The sequence below is a fragment of the Pygoscelis adeliae genome, unplaced genomic scaffold (genome assembly GCF_000699105.1).
Source record: "Pygoscelis adeliae isolate BGI_AS28 unplaced genomic scaffold, ASM69910v1 Scaffold318, whole genome shotgun sequence".
In the NCBI taxonomy this organism is placed as follows: domain Eukaryota; kingdom Metazoa; phylum Chordata; class Aves; order Sphenisciformes; family Spheniscidae; genus Pygoscelis; species Pygoscelis adeliae.
This window is the reverse complement of record NW_008825430.1, coordinates 2,382,431-2,409,835: the sequence shown is the minus strand read 5'-3', so window position 1 is coordinate 2,409,835 and position 27,405 is coordinate 2,382,431. Positions and strand designations below refer to the sequence as shown.

The 27,405-nt window shown below is 39.1% G+C and overlaps 2 protein-coding genes across 7 annotated transcripts in view; one reads left to right on the top strand and one right to left on the bottom strand.

The window, feature by feature from the left end:
• USP50 (ubiquitin specific peptidase 50) overlaps positions 1–4,320 on the top strand; it is a 5,280-nt gene extending 960 nt beyond the window's left edge. The window contains exons 2-8 of the mRNA XM_009330984.1: positions 4–95; positions 176–385; positions 814–1,009; positions 1,644–1,841; positions 2,313–2,455; positions 3,585–3,717; positions 4,144–4,320. Of these exons, the coding sequence (XP_009329259.1) occupies positions 4–95; positions 176–385; positions 814–1,009; positions 1,644–1,841; positions 2,313–2,455; positions 3,585–3,717; positions 4,144–4,320 (1,149 nt within the window). The remainder of the gene's footprint in view (positions 1–3; positions 96–175; positions 386–813; positions 1,010–1,643; positions 1,842–2,312; positions 2,456–3,584; positions 3,718–4,143) is intronic.
• A 739-nt stretch (positions 4,321–5,059) lies between these two features.
• USP8 (ubiquitin specific peptidase 8) lies at positions 5,060–27,138 on the bottom strand. 6 transcript variants are annotated; one of them, XM_009330921.1, is made up of 20 exons: positions 27,037–27,138; positions 22,063–22,233; positions 21,241–21,385; positions 20,662–20,747; positions 17,891–18,035; positions 17,204–17,261; positions 16,317–16,476; positions 15,879–16,041; positions 14,496–14,640; positions 14,068–14,288; positions 12,352–12,933; positions 10,974–11,063; positions 10,280–10,360; positions 9,613–9,875; positions 8,807–9,019; positions 8,073–8,283; positions 7,510–7,746; positions 6,840–6,982; positions 6,332–6,464; positions 5,060–6,104 (listed from the first exon to the last, which is right to left on the bottom strand). In XM_009330921.1, exons 2-20 carry the CDS (start codon positions 22,164–22,166, stop codon positions 5,919–5,921), a joined length of 3,366 nt encoding a protein of 1,121 aa, XP_009329196.1. In that variant the 5' UTR covers positions 22,167–22,233; positions 27,037–27,138; the 3' UTR covers positions 5,060–5,918. The 6 variants fall into 6 exon arrangements, with proteins under 6 accessions (XP_009329196.1, XP_009329197.1, XP_009329199.1 ...); XM_009330922.1 differs by having other exon boundaries at positions 16,317–16,461; XM_009330924.1 differs by having other exon boundaries at positions 16,317–16,458.
• Between the last annotated feature and the right edge of the window lie 267 nt (positions 27,139–27,405).

Below are 27,405 nucleotides of genomic sequence, written 5' to 3'. Positions count from 1 at the left end.
GAGAGTCTTTACCGCTGTATTAGCTTGATGAACGCAAATGTGAACGTGACTGATGAAGAAGATCCTGAAACAGCAGGAAACGTCTCCTCGAGACAGTACCGCTTTCTAAAAATCGTAATACAAAAAGCACCGTAGCATTTTAGATTTCCAATATTGTGGGTTTTTTTCCCCCTAGTAGGCAGAAGCACGACTCCATTTGCTTGGAAAGCATGAAGTACTCCTGCAAGGAACCGCTGGAGGAGACGAACAGCCAGTGCCCAGGGCTCACCGGCCTGAGGAATCTGGGCAACACATGCTACATGAACACAATTTTGCAGTGCCTCTGCAGCGTGCCGCCGCTTGTGGAGTATTTCCTCTCGGGAAAGTACAAAGCAGCCCTACACAAGTAAGTCGATTTATTCACCCTACTTACGTTTTTCTGCTTGGCACTGCCGTTTTCCTTCCAAAGGACACGCATTGTCGTGAGAGTGTCCGAGGCAGCCACCTGCCGGCTCCCCACCAGGCGGTTACAGCCAAATTGGCCGCAGGCTGGTTTCCTTCCCCTTCCCCTGCGTCGTTCCCTTGCTGGGTGTAACTTCAGCATTACGCTTTTCTTTGTCATTTTGATGGTAACTCCAGTTTCTGTCATTGCTGTCTCGATGATGATTCCTACTACTTTCTAGGGCCTGCAGAGTCCCTCAAACCAAACGACAGGCTGTCAGAGCTCTACTGTACCTGCGTATATTTTCTAAGTTTATGTATTATGCTCCCGTTGGAAGGTAGAGCCGCCATCTTTCCATACTTTACCTGAAATTTATGTTTCTTTTTTCCAAGCGAGAATGGCGAGTCTGCGACCGCCTTTGGCTGTTTGATGTCCGATATGTGGCTTGGAGAGTTTGAGTGTGTTTCCCCGGAGGTTTTCCATTCAGTCCTTGGGAAGCGGTACCCAACTTTTAGCAAGAGGACTCAGCAGGACGCACAGGAGTTTCTGATCTGTGTGCTGAATGAGCTCCACGAGGCTCTCAAGAAGGTAAGAGCCCCGCTGTGGTGTTTTGGGGACCGTAGCTGTTTTCTCTTTACATTTCATGATTTAGCGTTCCATGTAGTAATTGCCCATCCCCCTCTTCCGAACTACATGATGCGGCTGCTAAAAATGGTCATTTTCTTCCTTTGTTTCATACCCACACACACACAGTAATTCATTTGCTTCTTGTCTAACGCTACGTCAAGTTGCAGCCCCCATCTAAATGATAATGCTGTCTGTAGCTCCATTATCCTCGCCTCTCCCTCTCCTTGCTCCTTCCACGCTTTACATTCTTCCCTTTTTTCAGCCGCCTGAAATCTTCCGGTCTGCCATGCCCCCACGTCTGCCTTTCTCTTCTTCAGATCCACTGATAAAGAGCTTGCCTGGCGATTAAATCACTCCCGTCTAATGTCCAGAATAGTGTATTTTTGTTTAATTTCTCTCAGAAAGGGAATCTAGCTTACTCTGCGTGTGTGAGACATCAAGTAAATTAACGGCATTTTAGAGCCCAGGTCTGTGACACGACTGCTAGCCCACACAGGCAGTGGGCAGCGACCATTAAAACCCAGTGAAGGCACTTCCGAAACAGCTGGTTCCCTACAGTTTGTTAATATATTTTTTTCTTTTCCCTTCTGTATAGTCAAGTAAAAGAAGATGCGTAACCGATGCAAACGCAAGCAGAGAGGGTGTCAGCGAAACATCTATTATCACACAGTTGTTTGAGGGACAACTCAGTCACGATGTCACGTGCCTGGAATGCAAGACCACCACCGACAGACCCGAGAGCTTCACCGTTCTTTCCCTGCCCATCCCTTCCAAGAGCGCGTGCTCGCTGCAGGTGCGACTTCTAATACCTTCCCGCTTCATGTGAGAACAGGTGGCTTAGACTAAGCCGTGTTATTAAAAAGATGCAGGTTTTTAGTTACTTTGGTTTCCTGGGCACTAATGGATCGTCTGTGAACGGGTCCTCAGAGAAGGGGGGTGTCTGTGCTGGTCTCGGGACTGCAGAGGCCGGTAAGGTTACGGGAGCAACGCTCCTGAGTTGCCACGGGATGAGGGACATAAAGATTGTTCTGTAGCAAGCGCCAGGGTTCCTTTCACTCGTCAAAGTATTTCCTCATTTTTGGGGGGAAAAAGGAAGCCAATGTTGGCTGCTTTCTCTTCCAAGTGTATTTGTAACGTCAGCCTTGCTACGTCATGCTTCGATTAGGAAGAGAGCTCCAAAATATGGCAAATCCTTCTCTTGCTTAGGATCTTCAGGGGTAGAGATCTGTTTGATCAAATGTTATATATTTTTTTTCTTTGACAGGACTGTCTCAAATGCTTCTTTCAGCAAGACACGCTGACTTGGAACAACCAAATCCACTGTTCCTGGTGTGGAACTAAACAAGATGCTGCAGTAAAGGCCACCATCACCAAGGCACCGCAGATCATTATTTTTCACCTGAAGAGGTACAGACTATATGGGGTAGGACACGGCCGTTTCCTGGGATTTGTGAGACACGAAAGACAGTCACTTGCATTTGCATAAAAGAAAAAAAAGTCACTGCAAACGGGTGTTTTCAGTACTTTTGATACCTGGAAGCTAAACGGGCAGTTACAGAAATAGACCTGTCAAACATGCAAGCTGCCTTCCTGAAATCTCAGACGAGGTGTTCCGCCTTACTCTGTACTCCAGCCCACCAAACCTCACTCCCTACATTTGGGATCTCTTCTCCAAAGGGAAGAAAAACTCCACGGAGGAGCGACTGACTGCAGATGAGTACAGCGGTTCGTATGGTCAGACAGCCCTGCGAACACCAGTTCCCGTGGCAAGCAGGAGAGCTTGTGACTTGGGTTCTAAGTGCAGGACTGAAACAGGGCGTTTCACTTGTCATTATCGCAGCCGAGACGCTGCATTTTTGTTTATTCCTTAACTAAACCAGGTCTGAGCAACTGTGTCTACTCAAGAGAGCAGTGCATCGGTGTAAGAGCTCCCAACTAGCAGACTTTACTGGCATTGCTGCCCAGATGCTAAGTTTATTCTTAAGAATTTATTCTTAACAACTTCCCACCTATAAAGAAAATAGTTCTGGGAAGCCAAATCATCCCAGAGTAATGTTACATAAAGTTATTATTTAATTTCCCACTCAGCAGCTGCTCTCCTTGACACGCTCAGATGAACGTGCGCTCCCCAGCTGCAGCCCTTGGCCACACGATAAAAGTTTAGGAGTGTAGCGGTGTACTGAAGGTTACGGAGGAAAGCGGGATGGAGCCTGGCGCGAAAGAAGAGCTGACAACAGCGCAGTCCAAAACATTTAGGACACAGTGAAAGCGAGGCAGAGCTTTGGCTTCTGCCGTTTCTAATAGACGGAAGGATCAGGAAGCAAGATCTTTGCTTTTCTCGCTGGACAGCTCTTGTGGGTTTAGTGCATTTTCTGTCAGCTTACAGGAGCGCTCAGTGTTAATACCGATCTTTATTTCAAAATGCGGGGTAGTCAGCCGTTGCTTTTCCCTGCCCCTAGGGAAGTCAGTCAAGCAACCACAACAATACAAGAAAGAAGTTGAAGGTTATTTAAAACAGCTCAAAATTTTATTCCAGGTTTGAATGGCAAGGCAAACACAAAAGGAAGCTCCTAACCGACATCTGCTATCCGCTCAGCAACCTGGATCTCTCGCCTTACAGTTCCCCGCTGCTCTGCAAGGACACAGAGTACAGCCTGTGTGCCGTAGCGGTGAGCTTCGCCTTTCCTGCCTTTCTGTGTAGTGCCCTGCCTCAGGTCGCGGCTGAGGCCTGGGATCGGAGGGAGTCACCTCTGTTCCAGGCACTTACCTAAAAATTGCAGTTAGAGCACGTGAGGGAGCATGGCTCCTCTTTGCTTCACTAACAATGCACCAGTAACAAGGTTTTTATATCTATGATTTATGTGTTTTAGAGAGAGAGAGATGTTTTTCACATACTTTTTTTTTTACCTGCCACGGACACAGTCCAGTGGCATAACCAAAGAAGAGAGGAGAAGTTACCGCTTCTCCCTCCTTCTCCCCGCCACATCCCAGTTTTAAGAAGCATGCGCTCTCAGCCCATCATGCCTGGTTGGAGCCTCCTCAGCCTTTTCAGCGTAAACTCACAAGCTGACCCTGCCTGGATCCTTATGTTACAGAACCACTCTGGTTTTCTGGATGGTGGCCACTACACGGCGTTCTGCAAGCACTCGGTCACCAAAAACTGGTACAGCTTTGATGATGCAGAGATCACCGAGATCCCCAGTTCCTCAGTGCAGACTGACACAGCTTACCTCCTATTCTACTCCTGTCAAGGCCTTCTCTGCACCCACTAAAAAAATCTGCTAGCCGTGGAAAACGAACAGTGAGTAGGCCAGCAATTAGAATTCATTGGCAGCATTAGCCACGTCCTGTTTCATCAATAAAGCGGAGCATTTGCATTACCCGATCATCTGTCGTGGTCCTTCAGGAAGTGACTCCTGGAGGGAAGAGTCTCAGCTTCCGAGCCTGTTAAGGAACGCGCATCCGCTCCATTTGTACAAGGTCTAACGGCTGTTTTCCGCGACCAACCTCACCCATCCCTCAAAAGAACACAAGTGCTGAGCATACAGAGGCACTCACCTGAAAAATTCCTGTTTCTCTGTTGGTTAAGTAAATTATGTCGTTTTAAGCTGCCTTTCAGGAACTGACAGTAGGATTACTAAGGTGAAATCATACGACCAGGCCACTGAGGGTATATGTTTCAGAAGAGCAGTGACCATTAATAGAAGAGAAAGAAAAAGGCATTATTCTAGTACTGTCATTTTTGTCCCTCTAGCGCTGCAAATTTGTTTGCGGCTTGCAAGCTTCTGGAAGACAATCGGTCCTGGTCTTAATTCCATCAGCAAGACTCACGCGTGTAGACAGATAAAAGCTCGGAATGTAGGATTTGAGATTTCTGAATGCCAACCTAATTGGAGAGGGAAAACTAACCCAAATCCAGAGCAGGGAAATACACAAGACGCAACTAAAATAGTTTCTAAACTGATCAGTTCCACACAACAGTAGTACTTTTTTCATCCAAAGAACCTTTGAACTGCGTGAATATGATTGACTGTCATTCTGTAGAACCCTGACCATTTCAAAACCAGTCGAGAATGAAAACACCGAACCCAAACATACATTTAACAGGATATATTTTTTAAATCATTTCTTCATTAAGGTTTTTAATGCATGTGTACATGAAAATTTATATTAAAAAATTAAAAAGGAAAATCTTGTTTGTTTAGAATAACTCTGAAGTGCACAAATATTGACAAAAGCTAACAGAAAAAAAAAATGCAGCTCTGCTTTTTTTATTAAGTAGTGTTGCAGTTACTTAGAGCTGGCAAATAAAGGCAATCCTCTGAGTTTTAGAGATTCTCACAAAAAGGACAACATTTTATTATATACATAGTTCTGATGTGCAAGTATGCAATCAATATGTACACTTACATTCCTAACTGTTTACATCATTCTAGAGTATTCACAGTAGAATCAAGCTTAAGGTTAGAAATGTGAAAAGGCCATAACAGTGAAAGAAAAAAATAAAAATCAAGATATGCCTTGGGATTTTAAGACATTTTCAACTACTTGTTAATAGATTTCAGATGACTAAGCTAGAATTTAATCTTGGAGCAGACTAAAAATATCGTTGTTTTTTAAATAAATGGTAATGCAAGTATGCTTTTTAAATGGTTTCACAGATGGCAGTATTACCACAAGCATTATTAATCAGTCTTCCGATTTTTAAGCGCTAGTACTGACCAGAAAGAGCTTGCTTGCAGAAAAGCTGCTGCAACCATCCCCGTATCTGTAAGTGACTATGTTTGTCATAGTTTTGCATATTTATACGCATTCCAATACCTACTTTGCTCTTATAAAAAGAAAACCAGTTTTCTTAACCCACACGACTTTACGTGGCCATATCCACTGCTCGCTGTTCGTAAGAAGTGTAAAAGAGAATATATGCAGCTGAGGATTTCACAGATGATGCTGAGATCTCGGATACTTCGTGGTCGTCAAACTTAAACCAGCGTTGTTTTGAAGCGTTTTTGCAGTAGGCTGTATAGTGCCCTCCATCCAACCCGCCATAATGATTCTGTAAACGTAAGAAAAGAATTAATAGCCTCGAAAGCTGCCATTTCTTCCCTGGTTAGGGAAATAAACTACAGTGTGAGATTTTTACTAAGTGCCAGTCATTCTCTTCAGAACACAACTTAATTTGCAGCCAGGTAGGCAGCCTGGAAACCTAGATGAATCACCCAGGCTAAGCCAAGTCTTGGCATAAAGACCAGCTGAACTTTGAAATGTGACATGGTTACTTACTGATACTGAAAACAGGTTGTATCTCTTCAAGTTATTCTTTGGACCAATAACGTACTGTGAAAGGTCAAGAGTTTCCAGCGGGAAATCTACAGAAGTTTGAAGCTTTTGCTTCCATCTTCCATCATAGGAAAATCTAGAGAATTAAAAAGCATCATTAAGAGTTACAGGTTGTCCACAAGCTATTTAAGAGTATTAAGCGTGTTTGTTTTCCCTGTATTTAACCAGGACGTGATCTCAACTAAAGCATTTGACCCCCAGTTCTGTTAATGCTTGCACACGTGTTTCTTAGGACAAATGAAAAGAGATTACTTGTAAAAGCGCCTCGTGAACAACAGCCGAATAAAAGAGGCATCAGATGAAAATAAAATTCTTGCAACATTACAACCGGAAATGCATCCGGAACTTTCTCTAATTAAGAACGGTTAGCTTTTGCGCTGGAACAATCGATCTCCATCAAAGCCTGGTCACTTCATCCTAATTAATTTTCACCGATCACCGTTTCTCTTACCGTTTCAAGTGCACAAGAAGAACAGGTGGTAATTTCCAAATTTCTATTTTTTTCAAAGAATCCCTCCGAGTTTTGCAATGGCTACAGTAAAATCTATTGTTATCAGTGAGCTTTTCCTCTTTGGAGAACAACCTAAGGCATTCCTAAAACAAAATACAAACACGGATTGTGAAGGGCAGGTGTTTACCAAAGTGTAGCAAAAAATGTTTGTTTCCTATTTGGTTGTTAACCTGCATCAAGTACCTGCATGCTACGTTTCACAAAAATGAGGAAAAGTGAGTTAAATCCATGGGTGGAAGTAAATTTTACTGTGTATGTTAATTAGCTGCAAGTCCTTCAAAATATACCTACAATATTTTGTTTAAAAACACAAAGTATTTATACTATGACCTACAAAACCAAATACTATACATGTCTTTTCTGCTACGGCAGCTTAAATATTTCCATCCTGCTTGTATTTTAAAACTTTTAAGGAATGACCTGTTTTTTTAAACTTTGGAAGAATTAAAAAAATAATGAAGCCTCAGATCTGTTCACGTTTCAGGTTAGTGTAAATTAAGCTGGAACATAGACCAACCCCTTCAGCAAGAGGCTGGGCAGAAGCAACATCATAATGAAGTCACAGAGAAATGTTTTTACTCGAAGAACTGTTTCTCTAGTGCCAGCGTACCTGCAGCGTACATTTACTAGTGGATGCGAGTGGTAATGACAAATACATGAAAGCCTCAAAGGTCCGGGACTTCTTGTGACATGTAAGACACTGCACTGTAGATTTGAACTGGCCTTGAAAGAGTGCCACAATAATGGATTCATTGAGCTGTTTGTGTTTGTGCCAGGCTAGTTCTGCTGCTCTGAAGTCATCAAGATGATCGTTGTTTTCTTCCTTGTATCTTTTCCTGTTGTCAGCCTGAAGTTGAAATACCACAGCCATATATTAACATATATAAACATAGAAAGTCTCATCCACAGGCGAGCATTCTGTTGAATCTTTGCAAGAGTATTTAAACATGTCAGTGTCGCCATCCAGTTCTTATCTAGTTAGGCTTCTTCCATTACCCCCTTCAGTACCTTATACCGTTTCAAAATAAATTCCTACTTTAATGCTGAATACTAGCATTTCCTTCTATACAAGGTTCCAGTAGCATAATCTTATGAAGTAAGAGCGTCTTTTTAAAATTGATTTCTCTTGATCATCTGACAGATGCATAATTTGTTTACAAGTGTATTGCTTACTTTATTTAGGTCTTCATGCAAGCCGTCCATTAGAAAGAGAAGCAATTCTTGGGAGTCCTGTTGGCTATATCCTGCAAATTGGTCATTAATCTTCCCAATTGTGATTTTAAAGTCTTTTGGACTGATGTATTTATACTGTCCTGTCCATAAAGCTTTCATTATTACGCCAAACTCTTCAGCCACTTCACCTTTATGCCCCAGGAAATTTGACCTATACAATTAAACAGACAAAAAAAAAAAAACCCAAAGAAGTGAGCCATTCAAATAACTTTTTTTTTTTAAAATATTATTGTTATTAATTAAAGACGTTATCCCAATTTCAAAGTTATTTCTCTAGACCAAGAAAAACCGGCTGTTAGACTGAATTAAAATTTTTGTCTGCTTTGGCACTGTAATTTGGTTCCATATTCAGGACTGGGTTGATGGAAGAGTTTCCAGCTTGTTTTGTAAACTGCTATTTAAATACTCTGTTTGGTTTTAGGAAACTCTAGTACACTTATATTTATGAATGTGGTAAGCACAATTTAATTAAGACTGTCCAGTAAAACCTATTTTGTCACAGACACAAATTTTGAAAATGTCAAAACACTTCAAAGTTAGCATTTGTCTCCTACTTAAAAAAACCAACCCCCCCCCATAACCCCACTAAGTGATTTTTTTGAATTAACAATTGTAAAGGCAGATTTTTTTTTCCTTCAGTTATAAATTAAAAGATGAGAATAAGAGGTTGTTACCTGTTAATGTCATCCTGATACAAGTTTCTGTTAAAATAATCAGCCAGGTGAGGTGCATTGCACAGACACTGTAATATGGAATTCATATAGCAAGTGTTCCCTAGATTACGAAGTCCTGTAAGAGCTGGTCCCGATCCCCCAAACACAGGATTAAGATTCCGAATTTGTGATGCAGAGAGTCTTGAAATTTCTGCTTTAGTGTAACAGACTGGTCTGTAAGGAAGAGATGATTTTTCAGGAGTCTCAGACTTGACAAGGCTGCGCACACAAGCCAACAGAACCGCCCTCCCTCACAGGGAATGAAATATCCTGGCACAAGACGTCACCAAATGCCATCACTTAAGGTATTCAAGACCAGTCAATGCGATAGTGAGAAAGCCATACACACTGGCCTATAACGAGGCAGAGTTATAGGCTCCATCAGCTGTTGTGTTGTTTTGTTTTAAATTCACAGATGAAGGATTAGCTGTTGATTTAACTCAGTTTAAAAACTGAACACTCTGCATTTCACAAGCTGTCAGAAGACTGGCATTTAATATGTTAACACAAATACCACCACTTAAAAAGCAACTATTGCCCAATTACACCGTGACCTCTGAAATTCATGTTAATACATAACAGTTACATTAATTCTCAAAAGATAACTGCCCTATACATTGAACTTTTAGCAATGAAATTTAAGTCCATCACTCTTGCATCCTTTCAAGCCTACTTAGAAAATATTAATGAATTTTACTTGGTTAACACAAAGGAAGTCCTATATGCTATCATATTGCATGAGCTGTGGTATAACTTATCGAACATACTTATTGTCACGATTGACTGCAGGAGTTACAGGAATTCTTTTCTTCTCTTCCTCCTGAATGGCTTGGGTTATATCTGGGGAAGAGTAGGAGCGCTTCAGTTTGGAGTGTTCTCTTTCTCGTTCGACAGTCACCTGTGGCTTGGGTTTATGAGTTGGAGGTGTTGATGGAGGAGTGGATGAAGGAGCCATTTCTGGTGGATACATATGAACAGTATTTGTTGGCGAGTGATAGTAACGAAAGGTTCCAGTGATTGGATCCAGAAACTTGGGGAAAAGAAACAAATTGTTTCAAAACCAAGTAAAAATCCATCATTAACTTACTTACCTATTTTTAAACTACTGTAAGAATGGTGCGTGAGTTTTTCAAATGTTAAGACCTTAACAGTCATGACTGGCCTCAATACTTAATGGATTAAATTTACTGGAAGGCACCACTTTCACCAAAAAGCATATTAAACAGCGACTGCTTAGTACCAGAAACAGCAGATGAGCTCTCCTAGTTTCATTACAAATAAGGTTAAAATTCAGAAAATAACTGTGTGGAAGTTGAAGGGTGGGGTGGGGGGATAAAAAAAATCCAATGATCTAACTTAGAACTAAGACACAACTGAAATGCATTACAAAACTGCACAAGGCAGCCTGATTATAACACCAGAATAGAAAGTTACCTTTGCCCAACCTGCAGGCAGTCCTGGTATTATCCTTCCCATTTCTTCACTTCGCGCTCTCATTAATGGCTCCCGCTGAGACTAATGAATAAATGGAAATGTAAGGTACATATAGTTACTTATGCAGAGCAGCAAGCTGCCTGTGACTTTCCCTATATAGTTACATGATTTAATGCAAAACAGTTCAATGAGAAATCCTTGATTATGGCTGGAAATACCATTTATTGTAATGGTAATATAGTACTACTGTTTTGTATCACTCAATCTAAACAAAACCCATTTGTTGATGTGCTCCAGAAAAAAAGGACAATTCAGTCTCACAAAAGCCTGAATACTCAATTTCTTCCCTAAAGAAGCTACTTTATTAGGAATATGTGCTTCTGTTAAACACATACAGATGATCTTTTCTCCCTTTCAAAGCGGTACGTGAAGGAGTATGCGTGAGATGATGAACAAGTGTGGAATGCTTGTTAATGCCATCAGAAACATGAAGATTTCTAGTGAAAGCTTCAAAATTTTCTTTCAGATGAATATGACAAATTAAAAAAAGCAAACAAACAGCTGTAAACACGGCATAGTCTTTTCTTAAGATGATGACTTTAAAAATTGAAATGAGGTGGAATTTAACATAATATAATAATCATAAACATCTGCGTTTTATTGGTTTTCGCTACATACAACACATCGTATTTACTTTAAGTCTTTCAGTATCTTGTTCAGAATCCTCTCTAAGGGGTCCTGGCTTTTGAGCTCCACTGTCTGGTTGTCCTTTAACCCCAGTTTGCTGTAAAAGATTTTGAGAGAAGGCTTTCAATTTTCATCTGGAATGTCAGTAAAGAATGCTGATAAAGCAAAATAGGGAAAAAGCAGTTATATTTTCTTTTTTTGGTTTGTTAAATGCACGTGCCACAAAGAAGTGGTTAGAGCAGGTATCTACACATCATGTTTATTCTTCCTAGTCTGCGCTATAGGCAATTCGCTGGAATAGCCTTTGTAGCTGAATGTTGTATTACATAAGACAGTCTGTCACGTAGTTTCAAGAGCTCAGAAATAAAGTGCAGAAGTTCCACCTATACTACTCCCACACACAAAAAAAAGCTGTGGGTTTTACAATTTGTTTTTAAATGACTTTTTCCCCTTTTACTTCTCACTGTGACAAAGCCTCTTCATGAAAAAGGCAAACTGTGAAGCCAACATTATGAATTTATTTTATCCTTGGCAGTCATTTTGGGATTATGTGAAGTTGCTCTGTCGGTCAAACAAAAATTCAAGAATGACTGTGCTAAGGTTGCCCAGGAAGATTTATTTTGGCTTCCTTGTGCATCTGCATTACACAAGCATCAAAGTTTGGTCAAATAACAACGGCAGTTGCAAAGGAAGAGAAAAATATCCTAATGCATGTTCTTGAGAAATGGTTTTGAAGACATCTGTTCCGTTATTAACTCAGCTTCACAAATGGCACCTGTTTCATGATCAGATGATTTTTACACTCTCAGAAATTTTGCAATTTTTTTCAAGAATCTGAGGACAGAAGGAACTGTGCCCCCCCCGAGTTGGAACTGGACTGTTCTCAGCAAAAATACTGGATTAGGGTATTGCTTTGCTTCCTATGCCAGTCAACAAAATCCTGTTGTATCAGCGTTTATGCAGCTGGGGGCACTAAAGAGTTTGTTACGATAATATAATTCTGTCCCTAGCACGTGTTACAACAGTGTAATATACAGTACTGGGCTGGTACAAGAGAGAAAATGTCACCATGCCTCTATTTTTGAAACAGAGGATTGCAGCCTGTGAACCATCCCTTCTAGCTCCATGTCAGGGGGAAGCTTTATTATCCCATGGGGATTCCATGCTGCCCACCTACAAGCAAGAATCGAGGCTGTCTTGCAAAAAAAAAAAAAATTCTAACTGTGTCTTGGTTTTAACGTTCTCCTCTACGTGTATGTAAAAATGGCCTAAATAAAAATCTAATGATGTATTTAAAACTTCTAGATTGATACAAGAGTATGCACCCACAAATCATCCTGAATAATTACTCCACATCTGGTGATGATTTTCTCTTTTTCACTAACCTTGCCTGAAACAGTCACAAAGGTCTGAGATGCATCACCCACTGCCCGTCTCTGCATTTCTGGTGTTCGAGTTCCCTTTTCTCTTTCTTCCATAGATATTTTGTCAATCTCAATCCTTTTTGCACCAATGCTTTCTTGTTCATTTTTATTTTGCTTTTTTGCTTCTATCGCTTCTTTGCGTGCTCTTTCTTGTTCCTTTTCCTCCTGTTCTCTTTTTATTTGTTCATCCCTCTCCTTCTGTTCTCTGTCCTCTTTAGATTGCTGTAGCTTTTCTTTGTGTTCCTTTTCTTTCTGTTCTTCTTTTGCTTTTTGTTCTTCTTGTTCTTTTTCTCGCTTGAGTCTCTCTTTCTGTTCTTCTTGTTGCCTCTCACGAAGTTCTTTTTCCTGTCTGTTTTTCTCTAACAGAGCAGCAGTTTCTGCATGTACACGACTTTTTTCTTCTTCTGTCAGAACGCTCTTTGCATCACGTAATGGCTTTGTGGACCGGTCTGGAACTATTCGTCCATTCTCAACAGGCTGGCTGTCACTGACTGGTCTGTTATCATCCGAGATTTTTAGTGGAGGCTTTTTAGTACGATCAACCTGTAACACAAAGTGTAGAACAACAATTCACTACAGCTATTGCTGCTCTGTTAGCTAAGCTTTTTCTAAATGAGATTTTTAAGAGAATAAAGATGACATAAAGTTGGCTTCTGCCAGACATAGTGACCTTTCAATTTCATTAAATCTGGTAATTCAAATTGCTTGTTAGTAAAAGTAGGTATTCACTTAACTTCTGGATGTGAGAGAATCAATAAGCCCTGCGGGACCATAAGGACAACATCAAGCGCTGATTACTACAACTCTTTATTTTCAAGCTTTCAAAGGTGAACATTTTAGGCCAATCAGGCAGCCTAATCTGGGCTTGGCTCTCTCAATCATGTGACAGAGCATGTGATTAAGGCAGATCTGCTTGATGGGAAGAGGTATTTAAGAATGGCTTATGCTCAGACCTAGGAGAGCAAGTCGTTTTTGATGCTGAAATGGAAGTTCTGAACTAGACCAGCTTTTATTTCTTCAGGGAAGAACAGAAATAAGGCCTTTTTTTACAGTTTAGGGTCCCTTGGCTGAAATCTGTATTAAAGGCAGTATCTAGAAGGGTGAAAGTGAAGAGTTTGACTTTAGCCTTGTCTCCTAAGGAAAATGTTATTTTAGTGCAAGGACTCTACAACGGTGTCTTTAGAGTGTTTTATACCCATGAAAGGAAGAAACAAATCCCTATGCTCTCACTACTGGGCCAAGAGTGACAAGCCACCTAAATGTTTTATTACGTGAAGGAAGATACAGTTGCTGAAAAGCAGGCCTTTGGAATAGCCAAGGTAAGCCATGGCCAAACCGCCCTCCCTATATTTCATCATATGTATGTTTTGAGTAGAAAAGTTTGCTTATAGACTTTCTGAATTAATGATCAATTGCTGACCTTCAATTTCTCAGCTGCTCATATCAAAATATTCATGAAAAGCTCTGCAATTACGTTAAGTATATTCAGTTTCATAAAGGTCTGTAGATTAGTTATGATGGCTTCACAGACCACCAATAGTCTCTGTACTAATATACTTGCATACAAGCCTTAAACAAATACCGAGTACATTTCTTTGTGGATTTAGGCTTCTGCATGCGGTGGGTCTCCAGCAGATTAACCATATACTAACTCTGAAAAAAAGAAACACAGCTTACCTCAGGGATACTTCTTGTGATCGATACTGGATTAACTACAAATGAACTGTCAGATTTTGGAACAGCAGCATCCTGTACGTTTGGTCTGTTAAGTGATTTTAGTCTCCCTTCCAAATTATCTCCCGTTTCTTCATTTTCAATCACTTCTGTTGGAGATGGCTTTACAGCAACAACAGGTGGAACAGGAGCTGGCTCTTCCAGAGATGGATATGTAAAATCCACTTTAGGAGGGGGAGAGGAGGGAAGCATGAGAGAGCTCTTAAAAACACAAAAGCAAAATAACCCCCACGTTCCACCAGACCCCAAAATTTAGATATGAGATCTAGCCCAGAACAAGGCTATCCCAAACACACTTGAATGAATTAAAGATACATCCAGTAACTATAAACACTTGGGGGAAAGGGGGGGGTGTCATCCTTTATACTTACAAGAAACAGTCACTGCTTCACTTCTGCTGTGCTGGGGTGGAGTTACTTTAGCATTTGTTGTGTACTGGGGAAAACAAAGGAGCCAGTTTTCATAACCTCCTTCTAGAACTAAAGGTTCATTCTGTAGTATAGTTTTGCTTTCCCACTATAAGAAAAAAAAAATTGAAATTAAATTATTTAGAAATAGAAAAGAAACCTTTACATCTTAACAGTGTTGAAATTTCTGTGTCTAGTCACTACGTTAAGAGACAGGTTGTTTCCGAGATTTTTAAATAAGAATTAAACAGGCTGCAAAAACCCTTTGGGGAACAGGGATCCTCTTTGTGTTTGGAGAATGCCCAACACAGTGAGGTTCCTGGCTCTACCTACAACAGGGTCTGAGTATTTCCAATACAGAAAGAACTACTTACTACTACTTCAGGTAACGATCCTCCATGCAGAAAAATATTTTTATTATAGTATTTGCTTCAGTTTCTTATCTGATAAGTTTACTGAGTGATTAGGAGCATTGGTTTAGAAAGCATAATGTTAACTTTCTGAAAAACCCTTGGGAGTTCAGGCTCCAGGCTGGCCCCCTCCTGAGGTCCTCAGTATTAGAACATGAGCGAGGCACAGAGGTTCAGAGAATATTCTGTAAAGCAATAAACAGGGAGAACTGCCTGAATTATCCCTGAACCCCAGTCCTGAATGCTTAGGCAACAGAAAGATGTGCAGTCTTTCACAAGAGCCACCTATATAAAGGGTAGGGACAACACAGCCGTAGCCAGAGTTCTGACTTGAAAATGTTGAGCATCTGCTTAATACTGAGTCTATAAGCTCCTTGCGCTGATGAAGCTCAGATTTAAATTCATGTTTCTGTAATAGTTATTTTCAACAATGCACAGAAGTTAACCACGCTCAAAATATTTCTGGGATCTCCTTCAACAAAAGTCCTCCATTCTAGAAAGTGCCTGGCTGATAGGACTGCAAAGAAGCTAGCCTTCTTTGGTCTGCCTGTGCAGGTGGCCAGCCAGTTCCCATGAATAAGGAACTAGAGTTGCTAAAACAGGAAAGAGGGTGACAATGTTTCTGGCAAACAGTACTAAGTACTTTCCCAAATAACTCTGTCAGCCAAGAACTCTAAGTTTATGAGCTAGTTGTTGCAGAGGGGAGTTGAATCATTCTGCTGTTTACCTATTTAATAAATTCTACTGTCCTCTACTAGAGCACAAGCAGGGGAATGTGAAACTTCAGACTACACTTCTGCTATCAAAATAAGCAGTCTCTGAAAACTGAAGCAAGATGTTTGCCTCAAGTGTCATTAAGTCTTCCATATACTTTGTCATTATAGGTGCTTTAAGACCTTCTTATTTATTGAGATGAATTAATATAAACCACGCCAACCTTAAAAAGCGCATCTTTCAGGCTCTGAAGAGTTGTTCCTAGCTTTAAGTCTTCGGCAGAACTAGACCAGTCTAGCAGTATAACATAATCAAAGTGTCCTCTCCTCTTCCATGGATCTCTAGAATCCTCTGGGAGTCTAGCTTCAATCCAATTTGCAGTAACTCTAAAATGTATTAACATGCATTTATAGACAAATGTACAAGAAACATTTTGTCCAACAATATATAATCCATGTTATGTTTATGTGCTTGGATAAAATAAATATGCTCTGGCTTGAAGTCAGTACGTGCAAGAACAAGAGCTGTCCAGATACATCTCACCCACTTGTATGTATCAGGGACTCCGAAACTAAGGGTACAAACTTTAAAAGCATATAATTTTATAAATTGACTGAAAAAAAGATTAAGTATTTTGCTATCATTTAACGTTATTTCATACCCAGGACTGATAGCTTCTTCTGGCACACTGATAGATCTTGGAATACAGGATTCCTGATAATCCTTCAATCTTCGAGCATCCATTATAATCAATTCAATATTTTTGTCCGACATCATTGCAAACAGTTTCTCAGCTGTGACTGCTCCTTGAAATACAGAAGCTATTAGACGCAAAGAGCTACATTATAAATGGAGATAGCTATGATCACATCTAACTGGTGCAATCAAGACTGCAAACAGGTGAAGCAGAACAGAAAAGTCCCACAAAGTCATGGAGGTGAGACACTATGAAATAAACGTGTTGGCCTTTTTGCTCCCACTACTGTAGTGATTAGCACCTGATCTGCTGAATTGGACAACACCGAACACTTCAGTGATAAACTAGTTTTAACTTTTTGTGGTCTCATTTAAATCAAGCTATATAGGCAAGCATTTGTAAACTATATACTGCAGATGTTCCTCTTCAGTCAAGAGTTCTAGAGAACACTTCCACATATTTACTGCAGGAACAAAAACCAGACGGTTGGGAGGGGAAAGCTTTCTCTTTTAACTGAGAAAGCTGACACATTTCAGCCTTGCCCAGATTTTTTCTTATCAGTTGAGGAGACATTTTTCTTTCTACTTTGACCACTCCAGGGCTAGTTCAGCTTTAGTTATTAAACTATTGAAAAACTAAGTACAGCTTTCTAAGTTCAAGAGAAGTGATGAAGGCTGCAATACAGAGCTTAATTAATTACTAAGTCGCTGTTACTGAAGTGCAGGATACTAGAATTTCATTGAACTACTCTGACTGTGAATACTCCTTAAAAGAACTGCAACTGCTTAGGTGATAGGTGCATAGGTATATGGAGACCTTTTTCACATCTGTGTGAACATTGCATCTCTTACCACTCAGACTGTCAGACTGATCCTTCCTTTCCAGTGAATGCTTCCTCTCACCATTAATCTGTGTTGTAAGGGGAAAAAAAAGTTAGTTTAATATCTAATACTCAGAACAAAGGTGGCCACAGACACTGATAAATCTTATAGAGCTTGAAGGAAATTGGTCAGACTGTAAGCCGCAGGAAAAAACCTAGAAAAAGGAAGCTTCTTCTAAAGACGTGTTGACAGATGTACTAAAAACATACCAAGGTTGCTGCCCTACCTAGATAGAAGCCAGTCAAAAAGGCAATACAACCTAGGACAGCATCATCTGCTAGGTGAGATTTGTGAAGCATTTGCGGAGAAATTAGTTTCTTTCCACACTATTGCTGAAAAGGCAGCTCTCTCCTAAAGAGCAGACATGTTATCCATAACATCAGCTTATTACCATTACCTTGGGTTTCTTACACTAGCTAGTTCTATTATAAAATAGAATTTGACTTTACAAAAAACCCTAGTCTATCTTATGCAAGACTTGGAGGTTGGTAGGACTCAACATCTTCCAAAGCAATGTCAAAAAAGGGTTACGGGGAGTGTAAACTAATTTTAAAAAACATGATTCCAAACTGGAAATAGCTACCAGTAGAGATCAAATGCTAGATTAAAACTATACGTTTAGACTGGATTAGAGAGTTTGTAAACATCTTCAATTACCCTTTGGCTTTTTCCTTTCGAATCCACAGCACTTTCTGAGGAGTTTTTGGCTGAACTCTTTCCATCATCTTTTGGTTCTTGCTTTTTCTGCAGCTCTTGTCTGTCCCTCTCTTCAAGTTTTTTCCGAACTTCAGCTTCCTCATATCTATTAAAAAAAAAAGCAAGCCTTTTTCTTTCCTCAATATTGCATTATTGGCTAGCCTTGGATAATTAACATCAGAATCATCAAGCTTTCAGGAGGAAAAAGTAAAAGTATTTAAAGTTTAAAAAAAAGTTAAAGTATTGTCAATCTTCGTATTTCCAACAAACCCCATTTTCCTCCATGACTGCACGATATTATTTCTCCCACTCTTGGGTTGGTTTTCTTATTCTTAAAGCCTGTTTTGGGTCCTATTTCATAGCCACTGCTCTTAAGGCTAACTGATTTTTTTCTCTAAGCATGGAGTCATGCTTAGCTATGGTGTCACTAAATGTAATAGGTCTTACATATCATAGAGGAAAGAGTAAGTATTGGTGACTTACAGGTAAACTTCTGTATATTATAACAATCATCCTAGGTATTTTATTTGGTTTTGCAACAGAGCTAACGATAACAGTTAGGAGTAAGTTAGCTCAGTTACCTAAATTTCCTTTTGCTGAGAAGTCAGATCAGAACTACCTATATGGTAGCAGTCACCTTCAGGATGTAAGCTGTGGTCATGTCCTCACCTGTGTCCCTGCTGTTTGCTTCAAACGCTGGGGCTACAGTGAAGTCAATGCAAGAATCATGTGTACTCGAGAGCTTTGGTGGACCTAGGTCTTGCATACAGCTGTCCTTTTCATAAAGCCTTAGACTTTAAAATTAACCTCCCAGCCTTTTGCCATTGTAAGGACAATCACAATATGATAACCAGTGGCCTCCAAACTACAGCTTTTAGATCACCAACTGCAGGTTTGAATAGTTACATCTCTGTTAAATAGCATTCTATTATATTTAATATAACTGAGAAGCTTAAGGGTTACTAGTGATCCATAAAAAAAAAGAACATTTTGAACTAACAGTTTTGATGACTGAAACAAGCAGTGAAACATGAACACTGAACTGTATTAGTAATTGCACATTTTAATCAGATGTTGCCTAATCAGGATTAAAATGACAACAACAATACAGCTGTATTTCATATCAAGTGTCCTGTGTTAATAAACTAGATCATTAAATGAAATTCTGCCTCAAAGTCTATTCCACTAATTGGCCACTAATAGGAAGGAGGCTGCAAGCCTGTAATTTCATTTTTTAAACAGGCTTCTTGATTTGGCAAAGGTATCGTAAGTTAGAACAGAGCATTTTGTTCTCATTTGGCATTAACGGCACTAAAGCATACTTCAGATTTTAATGTAATTCAGTCAATATGGAATATTTACTCATCAATTTCCCATTTATGCCTTTGAAGCACATAGTAGGTCATTCATGTAGGTATTCCCGCTCCTATACAAATGATGTTTCAGCAGCTCCACTTTTAGTTAACAATTAACATTTAAACTATTTGCTGGCCTACAGCCTGGAGAAGAAATTATACAAATTTCCCTGAAACCACTTCTGTAGTTACACAGGAGTCATGTTTCATTTGTATTCCCTTTAAATATACATACATTTTGCCCAGAGTAGTTGGAAGTTATTGTGTCAACTTTCAAAACTCTGTTCCTTTCATAAAAAGCCACAAGTTACTAAACAATGTCTCTTAAATAATTTTGGTTTTCTATAACTCTATCAGTGTTTACTCTTACAGTGAATTTGTAGCTCTGTTGAATTGTAAGACTCTTAACTAAAAATAAGGAAAACCAAAAGACTGTTTCATGCATAGTATCATAAGCCATCTCTGGAAAGTCTCTTTTCATATACATGTAACTACGCTCTTATTTCCTTGTTCACCTAAGCTATCTTCATGGATTAAGCACTTTGAAGGGTGCTTTCACAATAATACTTGGGGTGGGGTATGGGAAGGGAAATGTGCCTAGCTGAAGGGAAAGAATTAAAAGGGTGAGAAAGGGGCAAGAAAGATAGTCCCTAAGGATGCAAGAAGCAGATAAGGCTGGAAGCAAGACATACTGCACTAAATGACACTGAAAGATAGATTCTACCTTAAAACTTCTTACTGACACAATTTTGTGGCTTATGGCACAAAGACAAGTAACTTGACAGTTGTAAATAAGCTACCCAAAAGCCCGCTAGCATCAGCTCAGTTATATACCGGCAAAACTGTGCATTTCCATATACATGTCTGCACGTGGCAGAGGTAGAGAAAAGGTATAGCAGCTAGCTGAAGAATCAAAAATGTGTTTTGTTAATGTAAACTAAATCCACACTAGGAGGACTTTTTAACATATGTAAATATTAGGAACATTCATTAGTATATTTGGTTTCAGATGACCTTATGATGAAAAGGGTAAGGAGGAAATGGCTCTTGATCATCTCTAGTGTATAGTAGTGTGTCGTTTATCTTGTGATTTCTTTTTATTAGTCGTTAAACAAAAATAGGAGACAGTATCAACAAATCATAGTTACCAAGAATTAAGAGACAATGTATACAGTTGCAAGTTGTTGGGAGTATGTGATGACGAAAATTACCTCTAATAACAGACTGCTGTGAATAAACAATTTAAGCTCTCAAGAGTTTCGGGTATCTAAGGTCTACTCAAGTGCAATCCCTTACTACTAAATAGCATCAAAACCTGCAATTGCACATGTACAGGCTTTGGGTATAATGAACAATATCTTAACTGTATTCACGTACCTGAGTTTAAGGCTGTCTGAGAGTCTTTCAGCTTCTTCAATAGCTTTTTTTAAATTTGTAGGTCCAAGAATTGAATGAAAATAATCCTAAAATTACAAGCATCACCCCACATATTAATAGTACAGCTTAATAATGCCTGCTTCCGTGCATATCAAGAGCTGCTAATGTACAGAGAATTGGTATTATAATGATATTAATGCCAACAAAAGGAACTGTTTTGAATCAAAATATTTTCCTCTCAAACATGAGTTTGTAAGTAAAATTGTTCTATAGCAGTAATAAATAAAGGCTAGGCAAGGCAACTGCACCAAAAAAAGTTTGAATGGGAAAGATGACAGGAATACCTTTCCCTGAAAAAATATTCACAGATCTGACAATTTATATACCTTATATGTATTGAAAGCAAACTGTAAAAGCAATGAACAATAGACTTGTCAAAAATAGGAAGGAAAAAATATCATCATAAGTGAGACAGATTACACATTACCAGTGTAATCCTTTGAATGTGCATTAGTGTAATTCTCTGTACTTCTAATACTTCTACCAATGCAGAAGAGGTCAGTCAGAAAGCTTTTATACCTGTTGCTGCTTAAAATCAGGTCTCTTTTTAATAAAGTTATAAACAGTCACATATTTCATATATAGGATGTAAGCTTTTTCTTCATCTCGGTCCAATCTGCTTTCCTCTGCTGCCTTGAAAATCTTAAGGGCACTCTGCACATAACTGAAATCAAAGAAGAGGAGTAAAGCACGTGATTCTTGACTTGTCCCCAAACACCTACAAGATGCCACCTTAAGTGTTCACAGCCTCTGCCCTTATATTAAGCGTTTGATTTTACCATCTTAATATAAGGCTTTCTTTAAATATGAATTACAGTCATGCTCCCCCAAATAATGTTTCTCTCTGCTAATTTGTTTACTAGCCTTATTTAAAATCTTCCATAATTAAATAGCATACTGAGATATGGAAAAAAGTACTTTTTCCTTCTAAAAATGAGATTTTTTTTTTTGAGGAAAAACTAATTCATAGTAAGACAAAATTAAATCGTTGATTGTCTAAAAATCCTAAAGGCGAAATATTTTCTATTCACACATTTGCTAAACTTTTTATCATTTTTAAGAATTTGCACTTATGTAGCCTTTCCTCAAAGTACAAAATTTTCACGGGCATCATGCTCTGTCCAAGTCATGTTTTGGCAGTATGTGAAGTTACCTTCTGTAGGCAGTAAGCATATCCGATGGGATAGTTGAGAGATCTATACATAAGACCATCAAAGACTTTATATCTAACAGAAATAACTGAGGAAATTTAGATCCACAACATAGGTGTTCTGGAACCTGCTCAGCAGAGTAGCACTAATACTTCTAATATTAATCCAAAATCAATTAAAATATATATACCTCTTTGTACTCGTCTTTTCAGGTTTTATTTCTGTCTTCTTGTTGAGATCTTTCAATGAAGTACAGAGATATAGCTCCTTAGGTACAGATGCCACAGCAGGCATGTTAATGTTGTTACTTATGTCCCTTCTAGGATGGTACAGCTTCTTAGAAGTCTTTATCAATATTTTTCTGGGAGGGAGAAGAAAAAAAAACCCAAACATAGGGAGAGCCCAATTACATTCCAATGACTTTTAATACAGTTATAGTTACCTGTATGGGGTTATTACCTAATCTATCTCACTTCATGTGAATTAGCACTAGTATAAAACAATCTGGAACTTACACAGTTAAAGATTAAGCTATAATAAAAAATTCTACACATAATTTAATTGTAGGTAATGAATTGGAGCTCTAGTACCTGATCTGGTCCACTACAATCTGGCAAAATGTTATTATACTACAGCGTCAGTACTTATCAATACACCTATGCCTTTGATATTAATCTATATTACTACTATTCTACTATTAAAACAGAATTACTTACATAGGAAGATACATATATTTAAAGCAAAAAGAAAAAAAAATCTGTCACTTATTCTGGGCAATTATTTGTAATACAAGCATAAAAGGAAAAATATTTCCAGAAGTCAAAGAAAACTTCTTTGCCAGAAGTCAGAAGAATAATGTAGCTGCTTAAACTGCAACTATTTAAATGTTAATTATCCATAGGGGTCCTCTTGTATCAGTTCTAAGTATTACTGATACAAACAGAGTAGAGAGTGGCTTAACAGTTAACAGTATAAATTAATGCCCCCAAAGTGACAGAATTATTTGAAACCACTCTAGGTAATTTATCAAGAGTGTTAGCAATACGTTGCTAACAGAAGAATAAGAAAATAATAAGAAAATAAATGCTGACTTAAGAATGTTCAAAATCATTGTATCCAGCAAACTTATTCAACTATAACACCAGTAAGTATATTATGAAAAATTAGCTAACTTCTCTGTACTCTGAAATTAGTAATGGATAATTATTTTATCACTACATTAGCACAAACCTCTGCAAATACACACTACACCCCTGGAAATGTAACTTCAAACATCTTGGTAAGAGACAAGCTGAGAAAAGGAAGGTTGCTACTGTTGAAGTCGACTCGAAACTTCTTGGACATACTGTAGGTCTTAAACTCCTAAGTATCATTGTCTTCCTGCTTTCATTCGGAAGTGCTCTCCAGGTAACCATGGAATAGTTAAGCAGAGCTTGGCCAGAAGGGACTATTACATCATCTCATCTAACATTCTACATAGAGCAGTCCATTAAGTCTCATACAGATAGTCTAACTAAAAATCTTTGGATCTTGGCAAGCTATTTTAGCCCTTGCGGGGGTGGCAGGGGAGGAATTGAGCTCCCTCTCAAGCAGTGAGACATTAACGTGCTAAAAATACTGAAGAAATTAAGGGGAACTAATTAGAAGAAAGACGCCCAAATGATCCCAACAAATAAATTATTTCCTAGTAGTGAAAACCCACATGGCCTCTAACAAGATGAAGGTAGGGCATTTCCCTTCCACCCTCAAGGTGATGATCAGCATGACAAGTGTGACCAAAAAACCATCGGCCAGTGACCTCAGAGTGAAGTTTCACAGAACTGAATTGATCTATAGCTGACCGCCACCAAGTGAGGTGGTCCTGATTTCCCTCCCTCTTTCTCATGCTGGTCTGGTACTTGTCCAACCTCTTATTGAGCCAATTCGGCTTGCTGAAGAGGCAGAATGGCTACACGTCTTGTGCAAGGAGAGCAGTTGGCGCGTGCAGCCAAGAATGAGAAGCCGAGATGGGAACGTGATCCCTTCCCATGGCATATAGCTGTTATTCTTTGAAGTATCACTGCATATATAGTATCACTAGGTTGACTGTTCTTGGTCTAGGAACTGGTTATCAAATAAAGACACTAAGTTAACCCAAACCTTTGATAAGTTCATGTTGGAAATAAATGCAAAAGTAAGATAAGATACATGCCTAATGATGATTCTTTGGTTTAAGGTCTGGCATGCCAAGGTCAGACTAAACAATATCCAGCTAGATAACTTACTGCTTAAACACAGATGCTGTACTTGCTAATTTTCCAATTACATAGCAACTTTTCAAGGTTGACAAACTTGTCAAAAATCCTTCCTTAGGAGACTGATTTTCAGATAATTCTAGGAAGTAAATAATAAAGTCCTCAAATACTGATTTTAATACATAAAATTAATAATATATCCCATTCCTCACTCATCTTAAAACATTGTCGTCCCCATATAAGGTGTCTTATGTTCAACTTTAATTTTCAGAGAGATATTTCGGTACTGAAAACAAGGCAGAAAATTCATTAGAAGAACTGCATTCAGTAGAAACAAAACAAAACACAGACACACCCCCTGCCCCAAAGTAACGGGCCTTTCTAATCTAGAAGCTTTTCTGCCTAAAACAAAGACATACTTTTTACAACCTCACAGAATTACAAAGAAAGGCTTTGCTCTTATTAAGATTTTAGCATTGCTTGTCTAATCCCACCTTCAGAGCATGTCTTTACCTGGCTTCCCCCCCCTTGGAGCTGTAAATAGACTTTTTCTTTGAAGCTAAGTCCTTTCCAAATATATCCTCAATGTTTGCTCTGTTATGTAACCAGTATTTTCTTAATCCTAAGTGTGGCAGCATTTGGTTGTGTTCTGACAGAATATTGTAACTAAATATGTCATCCGAAAAAGATATGAATATAACATTACTGTGTCTGTGTGCGTATGAGGGGAAAAAAAAAAACCCACAAGATTATGTGAAAGATGAACCATTCAATGGAAGGCAAAAGATGCTGGTAAATTCTCAAGTGTTGCTGACACACCTTGATACGGGCAGTTCTTCTGGAACCTCATCTATACAAATGTAGAACTAGTGGATAAAAGCCAAATCTAAGTTTTGGCCCAGCAGAAAAATTGGCTTTCCATGTTTTTCTGCTGTGGTTACTAAGTTATAACTGCAGATCTTCGTATTGCCAGACAAGTTCAATACTGAACTTATTTTATTTCCTGATCTGAAGAAATTTCTATACCTTTTTTCAAAACATGAGCTACTAACCACAGTATCTGATGAATGAGGTATTACTCTTTGACCTCCCGCAGCACCGTAAGTCATACAATATGATGCAGTAAAATGAATAAAGATGGATTAGGAATAACATTTTCTGAAAAAAAAACCCAAACCAAATTCTCAACAGCCTATTTAACAGCATTACATACACCGTATGTCATAATATGAGATTTCAGCTGCAGCTTCTAATTCATTCTTCTACACAGAACTTTAACTACAGAACTATAACTAGCATTTTCAGTTTTATGCAGCAAAAATCCCCTAACTATAGCCTACAGGCTGACCACTAGCTGCCAGTTGACTGCTCAGAGTCTTGGCTCAGAAGAACCCTTAAAACTCCTTAAGCTTCTACTAAATTTTAAGACATGCTTGTAACTTGATTTTATTTTATACTCGAATGAGGGGTTTTTTTTTTCCCCCTCCTCTGAGCAGGCTTGGGGAAGACATCGATTTCAGAACCCAAATCAGCTCCTTCATATATAAATAGAACCAGCTGATTTTGAACTTAAGTTTTTGCAGATGTCCGATTCCTAACTGACCTGCTCTCAATGGTTCCTCCAGCAAAATCAGTTGCACAAATAAAGATGTTCAGAAGTAGTTAACATACAGCAGTGAAATGCATGGAGATAGACCAGCTACTGCAAGTTCTATACAAGGTCTGTATTTGTTTCCACTAGAGGAGCTGCGATGAACTGTACTTTCTTATCAGAATCACATCCATTTTATCAGGATAAACTCTTGCTGTTCCAGGCTGTATTGACTAGATTACGCTCACTTTTGCCAAGCATTCCATTTCCCTCCCCACTTATAATCACCATATGAAGACAACGGCAACACTGAGGCATCGATGAACCCTTCCAATTATATATGTGGATCTTTCACACATCTCTAAGGAAGAGAGATATCTCTTCCCCAGCAAGAAAAGAGAACTGGATCATAAAACCATAAATACAAGGGATTGAAGAAGCTATAATAGCTAAATCTACTATTAGTCAACCCTGTGAGGAAGAGCAAACAACCTATTTCAGGTTTGTCAACTTTTTTCTTAAAAATTAAGATAAAACTCAAAACTGTGGATCTGTTCTGCCCCCAGCTGAAGTATTATCTCAGGTTCTTTTTGAAAGTGTGTGCTAAAAACCAGGCCAATATCCCAAAAATATAAGGGAAAATATAAGGGAAGTCATGCTTGGATGTTTATGGGCATTTAAAATACTTAGAATGGATAGTTTTACACTGACAGGGAACCATACCTGTTGGTAACAGGTTTTTCAACATCTAATTATCATGCCTGTTTTACTAAGGCTATGAGTAAGCTTTAAGTGGAATGACCATAGCAAGAACAACGCATGGAAGCAGTTATATTGCAAGCAGCATACACTAACACAGTCTGAAATAAATTGACAGGCTAAGTACTGTGCATCACCAATTCAGGTATGTAATAAAGTGTTATTCACCTACTTATTTTTGTCTCTAAGACTTGAGCAAATGAGAAACGGGTTTCTCACGAGCATTAAGCTCCTCAGTTCTCTTGGAATTAAGTTCTACTGTCTGTACTCTGTACACAAGAGTTGGTTTTGTTAAGATTATCAGTATTAATCTAGAGATTCAGTATTTTAACATGACTGAACTATACAATCAATCAGCATATTTATCTCTGAGCCCTCTAGCTTTCTTTCAGGCTCTGGTACTGTTAATACTACAGGCCTTGGTCCTGTAACTTAATGTGCATAGGCTGATTATAACCATTGGGGCTTCTTATAGCAAGGCCATTATGCTCACACAGAGTACCCAAACTTTCATCATTTTGCTGGGTACCACCAGGCATCACGGCAGTAACACACTGCGGGTCTGTCTTTGGTTACGTACCACGCTGAAACTACCTGCGCCGCCAAGCTTGGGAACCGCTGTATTCGCACAGTGAGAAAATCCTTTCTGACAGTTCGCTCATCCAACAGTTTAACTGATATTGATGGGGAGGGAAGACGCTACAAACTTAGGTTGCTTAAAAAAAATAAGTTGTCTTTTATACAGGAAGTTTGAAAGTTATTCAGGCTAAGTAAGAACACAAACAGCTTCACTTCTTATTTAGATAAATGAAAGTCTGCAAAGCGTACACAAACAGTATAGGTGATAAGATGCCGGGGAGGTGACAGAGAGGCTGAAAACTCCTCCAAGTTTTTAGCCGGGCGGTTAAAAACCCCGCGGCGCCCGGGTGCGGGCCCCGGACCCCGCCGC

Coding starts and splice junctions, on each gene's coding strand:
- USP8 (XM_009330921.1), bottom strand. CDS start 22,166: ATGCCTGCTGTGGCATCTGTACCTAAGGAGCTATATCTCTGTACTTCA. Junction 12,934..14,067: donor TCACAAGAAGTATCCCTGAG/GTAAGCTGTGTT, acceptor TTTGTGTTACAG/GTTGATCGTACTAAAAAGCC. Junction 6,465..6,839: donor CTTCTTGTGCACTTGAAACG/GTAAGAGAAACG, acceptor TTAATTCTCTAG/ATTTTCCTATGATGGAAGAT.